Consider the following 23,493-nt stretch of genomic DNA (forward strand, 5'->3'; position numbering starts at 1 on the left):
GAATGCTGTATACAGTGTTCAAGACAAGTTTTGCAGACAAAGTAAGGTGACAGGTGTTAAAAATCTCCAGCCTCGTTCAGCATAGCAACAGTTGAAATTGTTGCATCTATTGTTTGCATAAGTGTATTATTTGTTAAACTTTTCAAAGATCATTGTCTAATTAAAATTCATTTAAGTTTCATTTGTTTTCTATGATTTCATTGAGAGGCACCTGGCTGCAGACCTCCACTGTCACGCACCTCCACTGTCAGGCCCGGAAGTGATGACGTTTTTTGGGGGGTGGAGAGGACATTTTGAGAGGGTCATTTTCATTTTCAGATGAAAATGATTTTCAGATGCCTCACTGAGCACGTTGGTCCGTTGCTGCGTTACGTTAACGCGTCCACTATATTGGATGTGGCAGATCTGCCCGTAAACTAATAACAGGAAATGGACTGAACTTCATAAAGCGCCTTTCTACAAAGTTCTTTAAGTTAATGTCTCTTATACACCCATTCACACACACACTAATATATCTGGGAAACAAACAGGCACCAAAAACAACGTATGTAACTTTTAAAGTGATGATTCTAAATGTTTACTCCTTATGTAAGCACCAAACCAACGTATGTATTTTTCTAATGCTGAGTGTTTGCAGCTACTAATGTGTGTAACACTGTTACTGTGATGATAAATATTGAAATATTTATATTTAACATTTAATCTGTGTCTATAATAACCAGATCCCGAAATGTAGATGTGACATGAGGGTTTCTGAATAAAGAGCACTAATGTTTACATTTAATTGATTTTGATTAATGATTAATCATTGATGAACATATATATATACACACACACACACACACACACACACCACCACAAACTAATAGTAGATATAACACACACACACACAAACACACCACACACAACACACACACATAATAGATATGTATATATGTATATGTATGTATATATATATGTGTGTGTGTGTGTGTGTGTGTATGTGTGTGTGTGTGTATAAAATAATTAAATATATATATAATTTTATGTCATTGTTTACTAATTAATTCATTTGTGCGGAAAACGATTCATCCGGAAGTGCATTCACGAATTCACGATTTTATTTTGAAATGTATCCCTTGCATTTCCGGGTCTGGCAGTGGAGGTCTGCAGTTTTATTTTGTAATGTATCCCGTTCATTTCCGGGCATGACAGTGGAGGTCTACAGTTTTATTTTGAAATGTATCCCGTTCATTTCCGGGCCTGACAGTGGAGGTCTGCAGTTTTATTTTGAAAAGTATCCCGTTCATTTCCGAGCCTGACAGTGGAGGTCTGCAGTTTTATTTTGTAATGTATCCCGTTCATTTCCGGGCCTGACAGTGGAGGTCTGCAGCCAGCATCTCTTGTTTTATTTTGACATCTCGGCAAGTCTCGTTTGGCTGCTCTCGCGTGTGACTGACAGTAATAAAGGACTTTTATTTAATATTTCAGTGTTTCTTTTCTTGTGTTGTGTTTTTACGTGCAAATGATAATAAATCACTTGAATTGAATTGTGACAGTTTTGGGGGGCAACAGCATGTAATTACATGCAATAACCTATAAACCTAACCTGAAATAGAAATAACTAAAATAAAGTAGCTTAATAAAATAATACAAAACGACATAAACAACTGTTTACAATGGGGACATTATATAGTATTGGCATTTAGCGAACTCTATCCTCTGAGATTTTATATTTTTCTTAATGTAAATAAAGTTTAGACAAACATTTTAAATGTATGAAGGTCGCACAAAATCTCGACTAATATCGCGATACGTGTGTATCGGAACTATCGCCTCTTTTCCAGTCGGCGATGTGAAGCGGACGGACCAGTCGGCAGCTGCAGCGCATGCGTCAGAGGCAACATGGCGGCTGAGGTGGCAGCGGTCTGAGGATAAATTCATCACAAACGGTAAAAACTGAGAGAGACGCAGCGGCGCCATGGCGGGACACGAAGAGGAGAGCAAGAGCAAAGTAAGCGGCTCCGAGAAAGTTCGTTTCACACGGAGGTTTGTCGCGTTTCAGCCCGGGAAGGTCAGCAGAGACTCACGGGGGTGTTACGGTGAATGTCGCGACCGTCACAGGCTGTGCCTGCCAGCGACCGTTCAGTTAACGTGACGTTAAACACAACGTAACGGAACCTCAGATAGTTACTGTGTAACGTGTGAGGTGAAGTAACGTGTGAGATGAAGTAACGTGTAACGTGTGAGATGAAGTAACGTGTGAGATGAAGTAACGTGTAACGTGTGAGATGAAGTAACGTGTAACGTGTGAGATGAAGCCATGCAGGCCGTGATGAACTGAGGCTGTGTCAATGTCACGATTCAAGGATTTCTTATTGTTTCGTTCATGTAAAACTTCATTTATAGACACACACAGACACACAGACACACACACACACAGACACACACACACACAGACAGACACACACACACAGAGACAGAGAAATACACAGACAGAGACACACACACACAGAGACAGAGACACATGCACACAGACAGACAGAGACACACGCACACACACACACACAGACACACGCACACACACACACACAGACAGACAGAGACACGCACACAGACACACACACAGACAGAGACACGCACACAGACACACACACAGACAGAGACACACACACAGACAGAGACACGCACACAGACACACACACACACAGAGACAGAGACACACGCACACAGACACACAGACAGACAGAGGCACACAGACACACACACAGACACACACAGACAGAGACAGACACACACACACAGACAGAGACACACGCACACACAGACAGAGACACACGCACACACAGACAGAGACACACACACACACACACAGACAGAGACACATGCACACAGACAGACACACACACAGACAGAGACACACACACACAGACAGAGACACACGCACACACGCACACAGACAGACAGAGACACACGCACACAGACAGAGACAGACACAGACAGACACACACAGACAGACAGAGACACACACACACAGACGCACACAGACACACACAGACAGACAGAGACACACACACACAGACACACACAGACAGAGACAGACACACACACACACACAGACAGAGACACGCACACACACACACACACACAGACAGAGACACACGCACACACACACACAGACAGACAGACAGACAGACAGAGACACACAGACACACACACAGACAGAGACAGACACAGACAGACACACACAGACAGACAGAGACACACACACACAGACAGACAAACACACAGTCAGACACACACACAGAGACAGACACACACTTTATCGATCCTCAAAGTGAAACAGTTGCAGCAGCATTACAGGTAACTGCCCAGCACAGGGACACACAGGTGTACAGGTGTGAGTCAGTGACAGCAGTTTACATGGACTCAGCTCTGAGGAGGACGAACACATGCTTCATATAAAAACACACACATGGACTCCATCAGATCAGCTGTTGAACAGAGTGTGCTCTCATACAGAGGTCTGCTGTTTGAGCAGGAGGTCGTGTGGTGTCCACGATACTGAGAAGTTTGTGGAGCATCCTTTTTATTCCACAAGATTTCACTCGCAGCAACAGACTGATAAAACATCTAAAGGACCTGAGCCTCCTCAGAAAGTAGAGTCTGCTCTGGAGATAGAGACCTGGCTGGGGAACCGGAGGGTGGCCGGTAGCTGGAGAGGTGCCCGTTCACGCCCTGGTGACCTTGAGCAAGGCACCGAACCTCGCAGGGCGCTGCTTCACTCCACCATCCATCTCCACATTTGCATGTGAACCATGTGTACAGTGTCAAACTCATAAAAACACTGCATGAAAAGTCACGTCGGATAATAACGATGGGTCCATAATAATTCACAGTAGGTCTCCGCCTCCTGTCATCAGAGATAACGTGTCACATTTAAGGTCTTCTTCTGCCTTCAGGGTTTCCGGCTGCTGGGGATCCTGGATGTCCAGAACACTCCGTGTGCCAGAGACGCCATCCTGCATGGGGCTGGGGGCTCAGTAACCGCTGGCCTGTTACACTTTCTGGTCACCAGTGAGTCAGTCAGAACTGTGTGTGTGTGTGTGTGTGTGTGTGTGTGTGTGTGTGTGCTCATTTAGTTGTTAATCATCACATACATGATGTATTTTAGATTTTATAGTCGTTTATAATCGTGGACTGACTACAACAGGAAATCAGAGCGGGACAGTACCTCAGGGGAAGTAAAATGCTGATCGAATATTCCACAGTGACTCAGCTGTTTTATTCATACAGCACCAAATCACAGGAACATTATTAACATTTACCTTCCCATGGGCCCACCACCCATGGGAGGGGTCTCAGGGGGGGAGCGGTGCAAAGAGAGATGGGCGGCAGTCGGAGGCGGGGACCCTGGCGGTCCGACCCCCGGTTGCAGAAGCTGGCTCTGGGGGCGTGGAACGTCACCTCTCTGGCGGGGAAGGAGCCTGAGCTGGTGCACGAGGTTGAGAGGTACCGGCTAGATATAGTCGGGCTCGCCTCGACGCACAGCGTGGGTTCCGGAACCAGTTTCCTTGAGAGGGGCTGGAAGCTCTACCACTCTGGAGTTGCCCCCGGCGAGAGGCGCAGAGCGGGGGTGGGACTGCTTGTTTCCCCCCGGCTCGGCGCCTGTACGTTGGGGTTCACCCCGGTGGACGAGAGGGTAGCCTCCCTTCGCCTTCGGGTGGGGGGACGGGTCCTGACTGTCATCTGTGCTTATGCACCGAATGGCAGTTCAGAGTACCCACCCTTTTTGGAGTCTTTGGAGGGGGTGCTGGAGAGCGCTCCCTCTGGGGACTCCCTCGTCCTCCTGGGGGACTTCAATGCTCACGTGGGCGGCGACAGTGAGACCTGGAGGGGCGTGATTGGGAGGAACGGCCCCCCTGATCTGAACCCGAGTGGTGTTCTGTTATTGGACTTCTGTGCACGTCATGGATTGTCCATAACAAACACCATGTTCAAGCATAAGGGTGTCCATATGTGCACTTGGCACCAGGATGCCCTCGGCCGTAGTTCGATGATCGACTTTGTGGTCGTGTCGTCGGACTTGCGGCCACATGTTTTGGACACTCGGGTGAAGAGAGGGGCGGAGCTGTCAACTGATCACCACCTGGTGGTGAGTTGGCTCCGATGGTGGGGGAGGATGGCAGTCAGACCTGGCAGGCCCAAACGTTCTGTGCGGGTTTGTTGGGAACGTCTGGCTGAATCTCCTGTCAGAAAGAGTTTCAACTCCCACCTCCGGGAGAGCTTCGCTCATGTCCCGGGGGAGGCGGGGGACATTGAGTCCGAGTGGACCTTGTTCCGTTCCTCCATTGTCGAGGCGGCCGACCGGAGCTGTGGCCGTAAGGTGGTCGGTGCCTGTCGTGGCGGTGGCCCCCGAACCCGCTGGTGGACACCGGCGGTGAGGGATGCCGTCAAGCTGAAGAAGGAGGCCTACAGAACCTTTTTGGCCTGTGGGAGTCCTGAAGCAGCTGACGGGTATCGACATGCCAAGCGGAATGCGGCCTCGGCGGTTGCGGAGGCAAAAACTCGGGCGTGGGAGGAGTTCGGTGAGGCCATGGAGAGCGACTTTCGAACGGCTTCGAGGAGGTTCTGGACCACCATCCGGCGGCTCAGGCGGGGGAAGCAGTGCACTATCAACACTGTGTTCAGTGGGGACGGTGTGCTGCTGACCTCGACTGGGGACGTCTTGGGTCGGTGGAGGGAATACTTCGAAGACCTCCTCAATCCCACCAGCACGTCTTCCGTTGAGGAGGCAGAGTCTGGGGACCCCGTGGTGGTCTCGCCCATCTCTGGGGCTGAGGTCGCTGAGGTAGTCAAAAAACTCCTCGGTGGCAAGGCCCCGGGGGTGGATGAGGTCCGCCCGGAGTTCCTCAAGGCTCTGGATGTTGTGGGGCTGTCTTGGTTGACACGTCTCTGCAACATCGCGTGGACATCGGGGGCAGTGCCTCTGGACTGGCAGACCGGGGTGGTGGTTCCCCTCTTCAAAAAGGGGGACCGGAGGATGTGCTCCAACTATAGGGGGATCACACTCCTCAGCCTCCCCGGGAAGGTCTTTTCGGGGGTCCTGGAGAGGAGGGTCCGCAAGATTGTCGAACCTCGGATCCAGGAGGAGCAGTGTGGTTTTCGTCCTGGCCGTGGAACTGTGGACCAGCTCTATACCCTTAGCGCGGCCCTGGAGGGTGCATGGGAGTTCGCCCAACCAGTCTACATGTGTTTTGTGGACCTGGAGAAGGCGTTCGACCGTGTCCCTCGGGAGGTCCTGTGGGGGGTGCTCCGGGAGTATGGGGTTCCGGACCCATTGATACGGGCTATCCGGTCCCTTTACTCTCGGTGCCAGAGCTTGGTCCGCATTGCCGGCAGTAAGTCGGACCTGTTTCCCGTGGGAGTTGGACTCCGCCAGGGCTGCCCTTTGTCACCGGTTCTGTTCATAACTTTTATGGACAGGATTTCTAGGCGCAGCCAGGGCGTCGAGGGGCTGCGATTCGGTGGCCTTAGGATTGGGTCGCTGCTTTTTGCGGACGATCTAGTCTTGTTGGCTTCATCGGATCGTGACCTTCAGCTCTCTCTGGAGCGGTTTGCAGCCGAGTGTGAAGCGGCTGGGATGAGAATCAGCACCTCCAAATCCGAGGCCATGGTTCTCAGCCGGAAAAGGGTGGAGTGCAGTCTCCGGGTCGGGGATGAGATCCTGCCTCAAGTGGAGGAGTTCAAGTATCTCGGGGTCTTGTTCACGAGTGAGGGAAGGATGGAACGGGAGATCGACCGGCGGATCGGTGCGGCTTCTGCAGTGATGCGGACTCTGCACCGGTCCGTCGTGGTGAAGAAGGAGCTGAGCCGAAAGGCGAAGCTCTCGATTTACCAGTCGATCTACGTTCCTACCCTCACCTATGGTCACGAGCTTTGGGTAGTGACCGAAAGAATAAGATCGCGAATACAAGCGGCCGAAATGAGCTTCCTTCGCAGGGTGGCTGGGCTCTCCCTTAGAGATAGGGTGAGAAGCTCGGCCATCCGCGAGGAGCTCAGAGTAGAACCGCTGCTCCTCCGCATCGAGAGGAACCAGCTGAGGTGGCTCGGGCATCTCGTGAGGATGCCTCCTGGACGTCTCCCTGGTGAGATGTTCCGGGCACGTCCCTCCGGGAGGCGGCCCCGGGGAAGACCCAGGACACGCTGGAGGGACTATGTCTCTCGGCTGGCCTGGGAACGCCTTGGGGTCCCCCTGGGAGAGTTGGCAGAAGTGGCTGGGGAGAGGGAAGTCTGGGCTTCCCTGCTGAAGCTGCTGCCCCCGCGACCCGATCTCGGATAAGCGGAAGAAAACGGAAAAAAAAAAAATATTAACATTTACAGTGACTCAGCTGTTTTCCAGCATGAGCAAGGCAAAAACTTCCATTAATATATCAATAGAAATGTCTTTAATTGCAGTGTTAATGATGATAATAATATTTGTAGTGGGCATCAGGCAGGACCACAGACCCCGATCTAACTAACCGACCTTTAAACATGTAGAGAGCCTCCAGAACCAGAACCAGAAGTGGGAGCTGGTTCTGCAGCTTAATGTTTATCTAACTCTACTCAATTATGCAAAAATCAGTGACAGGAAAACCCACACCGGGGCTGGGCGATACATCAATGTTTTAATCAATAGATATATTTTCACACGCGGTATTGCATGAGACCATGTTGTTTATATCGATACAGTTTATTTTTGTGTTAAAATGACTCTACATTTCTTCCCTTGAGCCTCCAGTTTGCTTTTATTCCTCCTCTCCCTCGGTCCAGGTCTCCCGCAGCTTGTTCAAGTTCAAGTCAACTTTATTGTCGGTGTATTGAAATTCCGTTTCCCTCTTATCCCGTGCAAACAGCATAAACATGACATAAAAAAATATAAAATAAAATATACAAACGTCGTCACGTCAGAGTCTCTCAGTAACTCAGAAAAAGTTGCTAGATTTGTCGCTTAGTCACTTTTTGGGGAAAAAAAACAAATGTGTGTCAGCTGTTGCAGTGCATCGTGGGATTTGTAGTATGAGTGGTGTGTGTGCGATTTACCGGCGTGCCATTATTAATAGACGTATGAAATTATCCGGCCACGGAATAAATATCGATATATATCGAGTAACGTCATTCAGCTAAAAAATATCTATGACTTTTTGTCCATATCGCCCAGCCCTAAAACACACACACACACACACACACACACACACACACACACACTGTTAACAGCTAACCCAAACTCCTTTTCAAGAGTTTCACCAGTCGCTCATTTTCCTGGCAGTAACAGGTAAAGGTTGTTTCACGTCCTTCTGTCTGCAGGTCGGGTGAGGAGATCTTATCACGTGGGATTTGCAGGTTTTATGCTCACCACACTCGGTTCCTGGTAGGTCTTTATGTTGACACACACTCCATCCTTTCCTTGTCAATCCTTCACCTACTCAGACACTTTTTGGAATGCCTGCCAAATGTTCCCTGAACTTTAATCTCATGTTAATAATCGGCTCGCTGCCTGCAGACTTTACTGCCTGCAGACTTTACTGCAGTTTCCTCTCTAGTCACTCCTGTTTGCCGCGTGTCCCTCTCCAGGTTTTACTGCAGATTGAACAACGCTAAGCTTCGCGTGCAACAGCGAATGATCCAGGACGGCATCAAGAACAAGATCGTGTATGAAGGGACCGATATAGACCCCGCAAGGAAACATGGAGCACAAACACCTCCAGGACCCTCGTGAGCCCCCAAGCCAACCCCCCTGTAAAGGTTGGGAGGAGAAGAGAGGACGCTGTCAGGGTCCTACAAAGACTCTATCCATTTATTTGTTCCTTTTTTTTTAAAGATGGACATAAACTGCATACAAACGACGGGAGAAATTGAAATACCAACATTTTGTTTTTGTTTGTTTGTCCAGACTTCCAAATATCGACCTCTCGACTGAAAATTGTACTCACTGAATCTTAAATCATGTTTAAATTAAATATTTTCCACCCCACTGTCCGCCAGATGAAATCTTACTCGCCGAAACAAATGACGTGCTGTAATTTCAGTGACTTCTTTCTCTTTTCTGCACGCCAACCAGCCACTAAAGAGTCTGAGTCAATCCACACAGAAAGGGGTCGACACGCAGTGAGACAGACAGAGACAAACACATAGACAGACAGACACACACACACACATTGGTGATACACCAAGATGACCAGTTTTCTGTTGTTTAATTCATCTCAGGCCCTGAATGTTTCATTCGGTATTTAAAAGACGGATTGTGATGAAAATAAATCGTGTATCTGATGTGACAACCGTGTGCAGTCTGAGATGTTTGAATCTAGACATCCTCACTCCCCAACAAACATTAATTTAGTCTGTAATTAATCAATTTAAAGGTCCAGTGTGTCAGATTTAGCACGTTGTATTTGCAGAATATGTCACAAAGGACAGAGGAGAGCAGTGAAAATGTGTTTTCAGTGTTACCCACTAAGGAAAGTCCAAGACGCTGAATTCCTATGAGCTGCATGTTGGAAATCAAAGGTAATCTGACAGCCCCTGAAGAAGATTATGTCCTTGTTTTTACACAATCCTCTGTCTGAACGCTATATTTTTTCATTTTTAACAATCAAACATACTTAACAAGCTTCTTTTTTAACCGATTCCGTGTTTTCTTCTCATTGTTCTTTGAGCTCTTTAGCAGAGAGTGACCGGCTCTGGAAATATAATCTGCTGTTTATCTGTTTGTCTTCACTGTGACCGTATCCTGCCACTTTTATTTCGCTATAGAGCTTAAAAGAATCATCTAAACTTTTGTCATCATAATCGGGAACCAGTGCTTTTTTCAACAGTGCTGTGGATTTACCTTTTTGACCCCCGTGTAACAAGTTGGTTGCAGTGTTAACCAGTTTTTGGTGCACTGTTGTAAGACCAGATGACCAGCAGGTGTCACTACATCCAACCTCTGACTGTTCCACTGCATGTTTGTGTAGTTTGACATCATGCAAATGACATTAAAATCTAAGTTCAGTCCGGTAATCTAATGGAGATGTCATTTTCAAGGCAGACCTGAGAACAAAAGGACTACACATAAACCCCCCCCCTCCACCTTTACAAGCATTTTTGTCACACAAAGTGAAATTCTGCACACTCGTCTTTATTTAGCTCACATTCAGAGAACAAATACAAGAGCAGATCTCCAGGAGGAGAGAAACTTTTACAGGTTTTACTTTTGTGTATTGTCACACAAAACTTTCTTTGGCAGTGTGGTGAATCCAGTCCCAACAATAGTCAGACTTAAAGGCCCAGTGTGTCAGATTCAGGGTGCTTTATTTACAGAATACGATAATCATGACTGTTTTCATTAGTGTATAATCATGTAAAATAGGAATCTTTATAGTTTTGTTACCATAACCCTTTTATATCTACAGATGCTGTGATGTTTCTACAGTAGTCCAGAAGGGACAAACTAAACACTGGATCTAGATAGGGCATTTACGCCTTTCACACACTGGTCACCGTAGTTTCTCCTTCATGCCAGGAAGGAGAGGGTGATGCAAGGGGGCTGCAATCAGCAGGTTCAGCATTGAAGCCACTAAATCCTACACATTGGTCCTTTAAGAATTTGTGCATTTAGCAGCTGTAATGTCACATTTTTCTTGTGTGCGAAATGAAGAATGTTTCAAAGCTCATGAAGGACATTTGACCTTGACCTTGTGGGAAACACGAGGCCTTTACTGGGATAATAATAATAATAAAAAAATAATTTCAAGGTCAAGGGGGTAACTTCAACCTCATCAACCACAGGAAGCAGCCGGAGCAGCGTCCTTTTGACAGAGCTGCTTGTGTAGTCTTATTATAGAAGACCTTTATCACAGTCTGTGTTACTTCGTCCTGTGGGACGATTGTTCCACCAGAGCTGCTGGCACACTGACAGGAGTCAGGAGCGAGATGTCACCTCACGTAATACCACACTGATATATTGTTACTTGACTTAGATCAAGGCAGACATCAGGGGACAGTCTGGACATCTGTCACGGCTCCGGCATGCCGCACACGTGCTGTGTTATCTAACAGCGGGCGGTCACGTGTGTGTGTGTGTATGTCATCATAAGCTCGTAGTCAGGTTTGGTTGTGTGTACATGTAAACATGAAAAGGCTCCAAGTTTGCATACATATTCATCCGTGTTATAGGTCTGTCCTCACAAAATGAAGTGCCTTCATTATTTCCCACTTCAGTATTAACACTTTAACTGTTTAATTATGCAAGCAAAATAGAAAAGAATGGGTACCTTTTTAATGGATATCTTTGGAAATGAGGTCTCTAAAATATTGGAAATCCTTTTTTTGGCTCATCTTTTCAGCCAAAATCAATATTTTATTCATTATCTCCAGTGTAGGGATTCTAGAGAGACAAACTTATCGGGGGTTACAGTAAGCCCACATCAAAATTTCAACGTTATACAGCTGCGCAGCTCTGCATCAAGAAGACCTGACTTCAACCAAAGGATTCCCTGCAATGACTTCCTGTAAAATATTGCTTTGTGTATAAAAAAAGAAGCTCTGACAAGGCCTCGATCTCCACGGAGAAGAAGGTAATCAGTGAACAGCAGCACAGTTACGGTTAACCTGCACCTAAAAGATGTGAAGCGACTGGTGAGGTCGAGCGGGGTTCGCCCTAAACGTTCGTGATTGTCTTACAATCAGTGGATGCTGCTTGGAGGTGTCACTGCTGCAAAAAAAAATTGCAGGAAAAAAAAAAAAATGCAGAGCTCTTCAATTCATGCTCTATAAAAGTATACAAAAATTCAAAATATACTGTACCGATAAAAGTAAGTCATTACACATTGCATACATTTGCCAATAAACCAGTCCATACAGATGAAAATTGTATAAAAATGTATTTGAAATCATATTTCTTGATTAAAATGTTGACTCTAACATAGGTTCACACGCTTCATTGTTTTCGTTTTGTTCTTTTAACTTCTCGTCCCTAATATTGGATTTGGCGCCACCTTGTGTTTGTATCGAATGCTGAGCTTTTAAATCAAAAATGTCCCATTTCTCAGGAATCAGACCTCTGCTGAAGACAACAGACGCCAGGTAGGAGAACAACAGGATGGACACAACAGCAGACAGCATGCAGATGGTCCTGATTGGCGAGTGCTGGATGTAAACGCCGTTTACCAGAGTGCATCCTGGGAATCGGAGAACAGGCGGTATCCCGAGCAGCGGCTCCCCGCACAGCACCCGCAACAGCATGCCCGTGATGCAGCCCAGAACGGCCCCGTAACCATTGGAGATGTCGAAGAAGAGGACGCAGACGAGCTGCGGCAGCATGAGCGTGTAGGTGAGGTCAGAGCGAAGCAACCAGATCATCAGGACGCTGTTGTCCATGAAGGTGAGGGACGTCCCGGCCAGGCCCACCACCACCACTGAGCCCCGGATCACCCACTGGATCTCCTGCTCCGACGCCTGGAGGGAGGGAAACAAATATTAAAGTCCGTGCTCTTCAATCAGTTTCACACATTGTCAGATCTGTGTCAATCACCTGTGGCCTCAGGATGTTCTTGTAGATGTTTGCGGTAAAGATGGAGGCTGCAGACAGTAACGCTGAGTCAGTGGATGACATCACAGCGGCCGCCACTGCCCCAATACCGATGATGGAGATGTAGGTCGGGGTAAGGTGCTGCAGGACAAGGGGCAGGATGAGCCCTGCCTCCCCACGTTCGAATGGAGACGGAGAACCATAAGAAGTCAAGTTCCAGTCTGAGGAACAAAGAATAAAATAGATAAATAATATTCCAAGGTAAATGTTTTTATAATTTCCTTAAAGTAACATTTAATAACTTTTCTCTCATAAACATTTTAAATCCTGCTGATGCTACACTGACGTGTAATCAGGTGTCACTCTTCTCCCCATACGTCTGTTTCTGCTTTATGTAACGTTGTGCTCCGGGTACGATGTAATGTGATGTAACGCTTCACGGCACTAAGTCACACAGCACCAACTATTTCACTGGTTCTGGTGAAACTGGATCATATTTTATGGAGGAAATGTTTTCTGGTTTTCCCTCTGATGTCCTCCGGCTGCTCCGCCTCAACTCTCTGTGATTTACAGAGTTTATGACGGACAGTGAAGTAAACTGTAGCTGCTGTTAGCTCAGTTTGTTAGCCGGGCTGTAAGCTCAGAGCACCGGGGGGGGGGAGTGTTAGCGTTTGTACCACAGGTGTTTTGTTTTTCAGTCACTGGTGAATGCTGATGTGGAGCCGAGCCGGTGTTGTGCCAGAACCAGAGCTGGACAAGCAGGCACATGTAACCAGGCACAATAGCCACTATGGACGTAATGACAGAGGAGAAGAGACAGAAGAGGACGTTGACGGAGGAAACTAAGGAGAGAAAAGGAGAGAGTGAGCACCGGACAAGAGTAAATGTGGGACTGACTTTTAGTGGTTGGTGAGAGCTTGGTGAAATAAAAGGCTGAAAGACAGACGCCGAGCTGGGCTGACTGCTGCTGGACTAGTCGGTGATATCAGCTGCTGCTGGGGACCTGGTTGATGTTTGGCTGTCGACTGACCCTAACCCTGTCCATATACACAGTGGGTTTACACTCTGTATTCTCCGTGCTGCTTTGAGCCACGAAGAAGAAGATACATTTGGAAAAGATTAAGTGTAAAATCTTTGGGATAAAGTGAGTGAACAGATAAAGCTCAGTTTTCATACTTTGACAGACTCAAACTACTAAAATGAAACAAACGAACATCTTTGCATCTGCAGACATTTCTCGGTCAATGTGGAGGAGAAACATGAGATTAAAGTGCCGTTTTATTCTCTGTTACCATACTTGTTGATGCAGCCACTGCACCGAGGAGTATGGGAGGGATGCCTAACGTGGGAACGATGAACGCAGCGGCGAAGCAGGTGATCTTGGCTGTAGCTGAGGAGGCGGCTGACAGCGTCCGCTGGTGGAAGTTCTGAAGACCCAAGTTTCCCAAACCCTTGGAAAGATGGAGCAGAAACAAAAAGGAGAGCTAGATTAGAACGTATTGTATCATAACAGCATCTATCTATCTATCTATCTATCTATCTATCTATCCTTTACCTTGCCCTGCAAGCCAAACATTAATAAAGGGAAGTGCCCTCAAGACATGATATAAATAGGAACACACACGCATCGGATGATTTAAAACATCTGAATAGCAGCGTAATCCTAATTTTTTATAACAAGTGGACATGTGATCATTTCCAGCTTCATATTCTTTGTCTCCACTCGAGCAGCTTTGCATGATTCAGCTTTCAAACATGCTGATTCGTCTCATACCAGCCGATCACTCACTTCTGCTTCCTGTCTTTGTCCTTCACAACAAATCAGCTGCAGTAACTCAGCTTAGACAGCAGAGGAAAAACGATGGACGACGCCGGAGTGTTTAAATTTTCTGACTTTATTCACTGATTTTGGTGAAACTGGATCATTCTTCATAGACAATATTTTCTGATCTTCCCTCAGGCTCTTTCAATTATAGTAGATAGTTTGTACGCTTTATCTACTACGTTGTTAACCTTTAACTACATTGTACATATGTATTGTATTTTGCAATGCTCTGTGTGTCTTCCTTTAAAAAAAAATGATGACAGTTTAAAACTTGTCTTGTGTAATTTCCTGTAGAAAAACCGACCACAGCCTCTGACTCAGATATCTAATGGTCTGATTCATGAAGTGAAAGTGAAGATAGACATTCATTAGATTTGGATCTGAACTAACAGCCTTCCACTACGACACAGGCTTCTCAAAGTGCAATGTTTTATTAATGTGCATTGTCCCTGTTAAATTAACCAACAAGTAAAAGACGGACTGAGCCAGTGAAAGAAGTCCCCTTTAAAAAGGTTTTCATCAGGCACCCTTTGCAACAGACAAAATATTTCTTGATGTGAATGACCAGAAGAGTGTTTGAGGATTCTGGAAACAACAAAAAATATGTAATATGTAAGTAAATTCAGTTTTAGGAAAATGAATGTTTTGTTTGGCAAAACGCCGTGACCTCAATGTGCTAAAACATGAGAGGCACCAGCTGCAGCTCGAGCTGCTCAGACTCTCCACCCTCTCGAAGCACTAACTCAGCAGCAACTCCTCACGGAGTTAGCGACCGCAACAAGTGCAGCGATTCACATTTCTGCAGGTGCTGTGCTGCAAACATGAATCCTAAAAAAGGAAGAAGGAGGAAGACATTCCTGAACAAGTGTCACCTTAAACCACGCAATGAAAGTCTTACCAGAAGTAGAAAGTTATCGATCCACCTCCAGGCTCTGTCCGCCCCAAGAGTGCCGACCCACGGAGGCTGTAATGTGTAGTTGTACGCTGTCTCGGTGATGTCCATCACAGCAGGGCTCATCATGGAGAAGGGGACGCACAGCCACTAAGGAAAAGCAATGACCTTCAGCACACTGCAGTACAGTAACAACCCGCCCTTCAGACTGGCAGCAAAAGAAAAATTTGGGGTAAGGGTCACAAAGGATGCTGGAAGCTGTGGACAGAGCTTCTTTGTTGAACCTGCATTCTCTCTAATGGCCGACCAGCTGCCACACAGTCATGGTTATAAGCCTACTTCTCACTTGATGCACTACCACAGCAAACAGTTTCTGCATGAGTTTATGGTCTTAATTGATGTTCATTTGGTAAATTATGGACCTATTTAGAGTAAAAAAGATGATGAAGCAGGGAATGTTTTAAGGCGTGGTGACTTTGTGTCATTCTCAGCGAGTTCATCCAGCTCAACGCACCGGTGCTCACGAAACTGAGATCAAGCTGTAACACTAGCTGATGCTGAATATGGATCCAGATTCTGTTACTGCACTGACTATCTGTGACCACGCAGCACCACAGTAAAAGATCCGGTTTGCAGTATGTCACCTACAGCTCTACGCTCTCATCCAAATACGGTCACTTCTGGCTCCGTCAATGCCAAACACTCGCGTGTAAGACGACACAACAACAAGTGGTACTCATTCAGTTTTAAAATCAGCATATTCATTTTATTTTTCACTCAGTTCTCCAAAATAAATAGATTTAAAAACAGTGTGTAGGATTTAGTGGCATCCAACAGTGTTGCTGCTGATTGCAACCCTCTCGCCTCACCTTACAAAACCACAATAGTCCACCATCTAGAGCCAGTGTTTGGTTTGTCCGTTCTGGGTTTAACATGCATGTTATATTCTGTTTCTGCCATATGGTTTCAATCGTACACACTGGACCTTTAAGATTCCCCCTTTTTTCCCAGTATTAGCACACAGACCAGTGCACCTGACTGGCTTTGGTTTGGACTGAACAGTGCTAACCACTTATCCACCGGTGCACCATCTAAGACTTTTTCTGGATGCCTAAAGATGGCAGCATCAAGATAAGAGTGTTTACAGTAGATCGTGGTTAACAGCATGACGTGTAAACATTTAAATGAAACGGCTAAAACGACATTTACACAAACCTTGAACAAGAAAGCGACACCTGATGTGTGAAAGGATGTGTTTAACTGTGTGTAAATTCAACTTTTCCTATGTAAAGTAAAGAAATGGGTCATTTGGAGCTTTAAGAGTAGGCGGGCAATTAACCTAACCTGAAACAGCTTGCATGGCTCAGGTTCAAAATTCAACTAGGACAGGGAAGGTGGATGCTGAACAGGAGCCAGCAGAGACACTGCACCGCTCCAGACTCTGTGCTGAACAGCCTGCTGAACTATCCCAGCAATGGTTCCCTTTTAATCCATGACTTCTAGGCCCGACCAGGGAATACTAATTTAAAAAGCAGCAAAGCGCAATAACTCACCAAGCTGATGAAAATGAGGACGAGCTGTATGATGTCTGTGTAGGCCACAGAGTAGAGACCCCCCAGCAGGGTGTAGGTGATGGCCACAGCAGCAGAAATCCAGATGCTCACAGTGTAGGACAAATCCAGGATCACACTCATGGTTACACCTGTTAAATGAATACATGATTTATTCATTTAAATATTTCAGGCATAAACCCTGATGCTGACCTTCCGCATCCATGTTATGAAGTCCAGCATGGACCACAGTATGGACTGTGGACTGGTCGCACTCTCTGTGTGTGGTTGTACTTCAGGCCTTATATGTGTAAAACCTGTGTGTGTTCATCGTCATATGAACTGACGTGAACAGTGTTGTGGAGAAGTTGCTGAAGTCAAAAGGTCAAAGGTCAGGAGGAAAGAAGAAAGTGTTCAGGAGCCTCTGATGTCTGATGCTGTATTATTTATTGACACTTGGCCAAGGAGAATTAGAGACACTCTCAAAGTTCATCAGAAGTGCCTCACATTCTGCCCAACTCATCCTGGTGGATCGACTTTAAACCCAAAGATGACACCACAAATACTACACGCCCAGAATTAGTCACAGAGAATCTCTTTACCCAATGGAGGTGTTATTGTCAGCATATTATAGTCTGGAGACACAGATGTCTGTTTACGCAGATTGGAACGTCAACAACAAGCTTTCTATTATGTCTAGGAAGGCAGCAACATGTCTCTTTGACCCTGACCACCACAGTGTTGAGACAGGCTGGCACCCAGTCAAAGACAAACAACTAATACTGCCGAGGACCTCAAGGCCCACACGTGACCATGTTTAACCTAAGGATAGAAAATTCCATAACAAACAGCGCTGACACCATTATTTCTTGGAGCGAGTGTAGTCCACTCCAAAGGGGTGAAAATGGTCGAGCCGCTTTGTCTTCGGTTCAGCTCCGGAGCCAAAAGTAAAGAAACCCATGAATCAAAAAACTTGCTCTCTACTTTGAACAGCTGGACGCAAGTGCAGCTCGGATGGGCGAGGCAGCTTTTGACTAAATCAAATTCTAACCCTAACCAAATCCTTATTTGAATCCTTGTTTGCCAAGGGAAGTTTTGCCTAGAACTTCTATTCTTTGTTTGCAGTTGCATTATTAAATCACGCACATTCGCACACCTAAGTCTTCTTAAATGGCTCCTATCAATTCTCCTGATAACATACGCACACAGACGACTTGGTTTCTTGTCTCATGAACTTGTGAATATTTAGCCGCGTGACTTCCTGTTCAGGCGTGATTAAGCCGCCATCAGCATAATAGAAAGAGAAGTGAGAACAGCAGAAACAGACATAAATGACCACTAAAGATCAGCTGATCGTATGTTTACAGTTAAGCCTCGTGTGGAATATACCCCGAAATATTCATATTCAATGTTTAGTCTTAGTTTGCGTCATTATATTATCACATATCAGTATTGGTTGTGAAAAACAAAAACAAAAAACATTTAATATACTGTAGCATGTAACTTGAGAAGTCTACAGAAATAAAAGGTGTGATCCTCTGAGTAAAGGGATCAGGTTTTGAATCAAAGCCCTGAGACACACTGAGAGCTCGTGGAACGTCCTGAATCATGCCGCCACAAAGGCCGATGGAAATCCCCCTCTGAGGGCGAGGCACACATTGTAGTGAATGTCAGTAGCTGAGTCTGTACGGATTTGAGGAACTAGAGGGTGGCTGGTTTAAGTCGAGCTCAGACCACAGTATGGAGTGAGGATGAGTAGCTTTAGAGGCGCCCTTAAGCAAGGTACTTAACCCTGGGTCCGGCTACAGGGCTACCCATCTGTCCAGATTTGCATGTCTATAAGCCCTGCCTGTGTGTGTGTGTGTGTGTGTGTGTGTGTGTGTGTGTGTGTGTGTTTGTAATTCAAGCCTATATCAAGCTGTGCAAACAATGGCAATCAGGAAATCCACATATGGAGACACATACAGAGTGGGCGTAGGGGGGGCGATGAAAGTGAGTGATCCGCTTTGTCGTCATTTTGGCTCCAGAGCCAACTCCAGTTTATTTCTTGTGAAAGAATAAACTCTACTGCCTAAAACGTGAATGTTTTAAAATCTTGTTGACATTTTCAGCTCTTTACTTTCTCCGTGGTTACGGGTCCAGATCTACGACGTCTTATCTCACCAACTGAGGCAGACGTTGATATTTTAACAAATTCATACATAAACAGACCTAAAATTGTACTGGAATTTCCTGATACTTATCTGACAACATATATATATTTATGTAGCGCCAAATCATAACAGAAGTTATCGCATGACACTTTCCACTCTACAATAATCTTTACAGAGACCTAAGAAATATATCTACAATAAGCAAACACCAGAAGTTGTACAGAAGTTGCTTGAACCGGAAATTCATCTTCTCAAAAGTTTTAGGCAACAAAAGGTTCATTTCTCTCAAGATAAATCATCCACAGCTGATTATTGAACAAGTGTGTGTTCTGTACTGGTCCCAGTTAAACTCTACACTCTTTTTTTCTTTTCTCACCGGAGGGCAAAACCATTAATTGCCCTGCCCTTGCCTTCATCGGAATATTTCACTTCATTAAAGCGGCCTTTTATTGGGACCAGTCCAAGTGCCACTTGTTAAGTAATCAGTTGTTCAATCAGCTTCTTGATATGCCACACCTGCCAGGTGGAGGAATTATTTGGATAAAGGAGGAGTGCTCGCTAACCTAACAAACTTTAAGAGAAACCTTTTGAAAATAAGTCTTTGATCTTTGACTTCAGTTGCGATTTATATTTTTGTTGAGGGTAGAAATCAGTTGCATTTTCTCCACCTCAGTATTTCAATGCAGTTTATCTCCAACCAACCACTCTTGTTCCCTTGATAGAGTTATTTCAGACATGAGTGTACAATCAGACAAAGGCTTGTGTTTCACTCAACACCTTCGCAAAGAGCTGCGATCAACAACCGCTCCGCTGCCAAGGTCAACATACGAAGTATCAAATGCATCGCGCCAACACAAAGAAAAATTCTTACCTAATCCTATGAGTGTTCCAGTCACCCACATAATCTCTGATATGAGTGAAGCCAGCGAAAGAGCGGCCGTCGGCACTTTTCCATATTTGATCTGGAAAGGATCCATCATGGTCACGTATTTATTGTTTCTCATGGGCTCGGCGAAGAACAAGCCACCTTAGAAAAGAGAGAAAGATGAAGAGGAAGAGGAAGAAAATGTGAATTTCTAGTTTTAAATATTTCCACTTTTCCCCTTCAACTTCTCTTTCGGTAGCTTCAAAGTGAAAATATTTAAAAGGATCCTCAGTAAATGTGATATGTCACTCTGCTGTTACCCTTCATGCAAATTTATAGAGCACAAACAGAAAACTCTTTAATATAACTTATATATTACTAAATTAAACATGCAGTGATGTTTCTACTGTACTCAGTGATTTACTGTTTCTCATGATCAACATTAAGTTTACAAAAGTGTAGTTCAGATTTTACAGGTAAAATACAAAAGATACAGTCCAATAATGCCCCATATGGGGTTTGCACAAGGTCGGGCATACGTCTTGAAGTCACTAATCTAAAAATGGGCAGAGCCATGTAGCATGGGTGGAGCCGGGGCGGGCTGAAGGAAGCCTGGTTGCTCGAACGAGCTACGCTGTAGCAGCACCTGTCAATCAAAGCGCGTCCACGCTCTTAATCCTGGATAACTTTAATCCTTAATATAATCTGAACAGGTTGAGTATATAAATTCACCCTCAGTAGACCGAGCACAGCTGAGCCCGGTACAGAGGATAAACCATCTTTGTCACTGCCTACTGGAATGACCCATTTAACATAAAAATGACCCATATCAGTGTTTCGTGATCCGCCACCTCTATATTTAAGGGTAGCTCAAATGTAAACAACTAAAACTACTCAGCTGAGGTTGGGGAAAGATTGTAGGCATGATTAAAAGGAACCGCTGTTGGTAGGAGATGGGAGTCACATGCAACCATCCACCCTGACCGGATGAGGTTTTGCGGTGCTACAACAGGGTCACGCCACTCCTGCCCATGTCTGTTTATTTATTCCCCTGGACTTGCCTTTCTTGCCCAGCGTCGCTCGGCTGCTCTCAGCTCTGATGTGCATGAGTACTGCTTATGTTGTTATGTCTTTGCCACGAGCATCCTTATTTTAGACGTGTGGGTCATTTATTTTTAAATATAATTATATATTTTTCTCAGAGCCGCAGTCATTATTTTAACTTTTTACTGTTTCCTCTTCCTGTCTCATTTGAGACTCTTGGAGACTTGCAATAAACAACGTTGAGACAACAGTATTTACCGCACTATTTTACAGTCTTTTACAGACTTACTTCTTTTGAGAGAGGACTTCAGTCACACGACCAGACGGAAAGTTGTTTTAATTATTTAACTGATGCCCAGCCTGAGCTCACATGTTTTTTGTCCAGCTAGTGATGAGGATCTTAAAATAACAAGTTTTCTGTCTATTTTTATCCATCCGTTGTGACGTGTAATGAGCCCTGCACCCTCCAGGGAGGCCGCTAGGATTCAGTACACTTTTTTCTTTGCCCTAAAGTCCCATCAGGTGATAGTTTTACCTCATGGGCTCTGTGGCCATTCCTCTTACCAGTGTTGTAGTCAAGACTACCTTAACTGAGATCAAGTACTGACCAAGACCAGAGTGTATCATCTGAGACAACACCAAGACGTCAAGACCAAGACCAGACATTAAGAAGCCTGCTAATGTGTTTGTCTCCTTCTTCTGCTCCATCTCCATCGTTCACTTTCTTTGAATGCATCAAACGGAAACCTGTTTGTATTTTATTTTATCAAAGTTAGAACGCTGCAGTTCCTCAAACGTCCACTTGAGGCTGGCTCCAGAAGTGAGTCAGTCTCCATAAGTCCCCATGTTTCACAGCAGAAATAAACATGTTTACAGCCTGGTACAAAAAACAGTTTTGGTCTCTGTAGCTAATTTCCCCGTTCATGACAACTGTACTGAGGGTGAATTTATATACAACTCACCTGTTCACATTATATTAAGGCTTAAAGTTATGCAGGATTAAGAGCGTGGATGCTCAGGGGGGTTTGTTGGAGCACCGAGGCTTCATTCAGCCTCCACCTTTTTATCCATTTTTAGATAAGCTGGGAGGTGACGGAGGCCGAGCTGCCAAGATCCGGAGCCACCACGCTGAGCTTCACAAACCTTCGACCTTGTCTCGGTTTCAGAGACAACGTCAGTGTATGCGACTGTATAACAGGAAACGCAGTCGCATGCAGTGAAGTTGTCTCTGAGACCGAGACGAGGACGAGTAAGAGCGCAGTTGAAATCAAGTCCCAGTGTTACAACACTTCCTGTTACAACGAAATCTCACCAATGATGAAACACATGGTTGCTGCAATCGGCATTACAGCCCAGATGAGTCCCATGGAGGGGTTATACACTGCCTCAGCTGTGCCCACGATGAATCCACCTCCAACCCATGTGGCTGTATCACACACACACACACACACACACACACACACACAGATTCAAATACAAGCAGAGGAAGGAATCAAGAAGGTTAGCAGCTGCTTGTGCCAACCTCGCACATGCAACCTGATAACAGGAAACAGACCGTCTGCCTGTAACTTTATTAAATTTAAATAAGAATCTCCTGTAAATTTAATGACCCGGCACTTTAAGACATGCACGTCCATTGTTCTGAAATATGAAAGAAGGTCACAGTCACGTGAAATCAGACATCACGCATATTTCTAAACCTCTGTGGGGTCATTAAAGTTTCATTTGATCTTTTTTTTTTTTTTTTTTCCATGTAAGAAAATAAGATAAAAATGATTTTATGATTTTGAATACTGGCCTATTTAAAAACGCACATTTCGATCATTTCTAGGAGGCATTCAATTCTAATTTGGCACGTTAGTTGTCGCTGTTGAAACCGCGTCACATGAATATGCACATTTTATTATTCGATTATTATTATTATTATTATTATTATAACGAATAGGAGATTTTAAGACTCAACAGGAGAGATCGATCTAATGTGAAATAATTGATATGGCGCAGACAGACTCTTAAATATTTTAACACTAACACTGAGAAGCATTGGATCTTTTTTTTTACGGAAGACAATGAAAGAGCGCGATGGATCCGCGTCGTCGCCCGTTAACTCGCCTGTCATGGTGAAGATGCCGACCACCAGGTTGATGCCTCGATTGCCCAGAAGCGCCATCTCCGTCTTATCCCCCTGCCCCTTCTTCGCTTCCTTTTTGGACTTGATGGAAGCCCAGATGCCGATCCCGAGGACCAGCAGGTAGAAGAACATCATGACGGCCACGCCGGGCACGTTGAGAGCCATGATGGAGCTGCGGCAGCAGGATTCCGACTGAAGGACGAAGAGCGTCTGCCAGGCTGGTCTGGATGAAGCAGCAGATCACCCCTCCTCCTCCTCCTCCTCCTCCTCCTCCTCCCCGCTGCTGCTGCTCGTGCTGGAGTCAGGAAATGCGGCGAAGCTCAGCGGAGGCGCCTGGAACTGCACGCAGCCGTCAAGGTGAAACCAGAAAACACACACGCAGCAACCCACGGCGTGTGCAACCCACGGCGTGTGCAACCCACGGCGTGTGCAACAGGACAACTATTTGAAAATAACGCACTTTAAGTTTGTCTTGCAATCAAAACACTTTTTATTCCAGGT

At 45.5% G+C, this 23,493-nt stretch overlaps 2 protein-coding genes across 2 annotated transcripts; one reads left to right on the forward strand and one right to left on the reverse strand.

Moving 5' to 3' along the window:
• Positions 1-1,813: 1,813 nt before the first annotated feature.
• cox20 (cytochrome c oxidase assembly factor COX20) lies at positions 1,814-9,296 on the forward strand. The gene is made up of 4 exons (XM_019254491.2): positions 1,814-1,993; positions 3,942-4,056; positions 8,329-8,392; positions 8,596-9,296. The coding sequence occupies exons 1-4, from the start codon at positions 1,961-1,963 to the stop codon at positions 8,738-8,740; spliced, it is 357 nt and encodes a 118-aa protein (XP_019110036.1). The 5' UTR covers positions 1,814-1,960; the 3' UTR covers positions 8,741-9,296.
• An 824-nt stretch (positions 9,297-10,120) lies between these two features.
• LOC104937565 (high-affinity choline transporter 1) lies at positions 10,121-23,268 on the reverse strand. The gene is made up of 8 exons (XM_010753822.3): positions 22,974-23,268; positions 22,174-22,287; positions 19,824-19,979; positions 16,803-16,951; positions 15,256-15,399; positions 13,830-13,983; positions 12,536-12,753; positions 10,121-12,459 (listed from the first exon to the last, which is right to left on the reverse strand). The coding sequence occupies exons 1-8, from the start codon at positions 23,155-23,157 to the stop codon at positions 11,908-11,910; spliced, it is 1,671 nt and encodes a 556-aa protein (XP_010752124.1). The 5' UTR covers positions 23,158-23,268; the 3' UTR covers positions 10,121-11,907.
• Positions 23,269-23,493: the final 225 nt, after the last annotated feature.

The sequence above is a fragment of the Larimichthys crocea genome, unplaced genomic scaffold, assembly GCF_000972845.2.
Source record: "Larimichthys crocea isolate SSNF unplaced genomic scaffold, L_crocea_2.0 scaffold239, whole genome shotgun sequence".
NCBI lineage: Eukaryota > Metazoa > Chordata > Actinopteri > Sciaenidae > Larimichthys > Larimichthys crocea.

Bases quoted from the DNA above. Each gene is read 5' to 3' on its own strand.
- LOC104937565 (XM_010753822.3), bottom strand. From the start codon at position 23,157: ATGGCTCTCAACGTGCCCGGCGTGGCCGTCATGATGTTCTTCTACCTG. The intron at 15,400-16,802 runs GTGAGTTATTGC...GCTTTTCCTTAG, and splicing joins TCCTCATTTTCATCAGCTTG to TGGCTGTGCGTCCCCTTCTC. The intron at 13,984-15,255 runs GTAAGACTTTCA...CATCTTTCCAAG, and splicing joins TCGATAACTTTCTACTTCTG to GGTTTGGGAAACTTGGGTCT.
- cox20 (XM_019254491.2), top strand. From the start codon at position 1,961: ATGGCGGGACACGAAGAGGAGAGCAAGAGCAAA. The intron at 4,057-8,328 runs GTGAGTCAGTCA...TTCTGTCTGCAG, and splicing joins GTTACACTTTCTGGTCACCA to GTCGGGTGAGGAGATCTTAT. The intron at 8,393-8,595 runs GTAGGTCTTTAT...GTCCCTCTCCAG, and splicing joins CTCACCACACTCGGTTCCTG to GTTTTACTGCAGATTGAACA.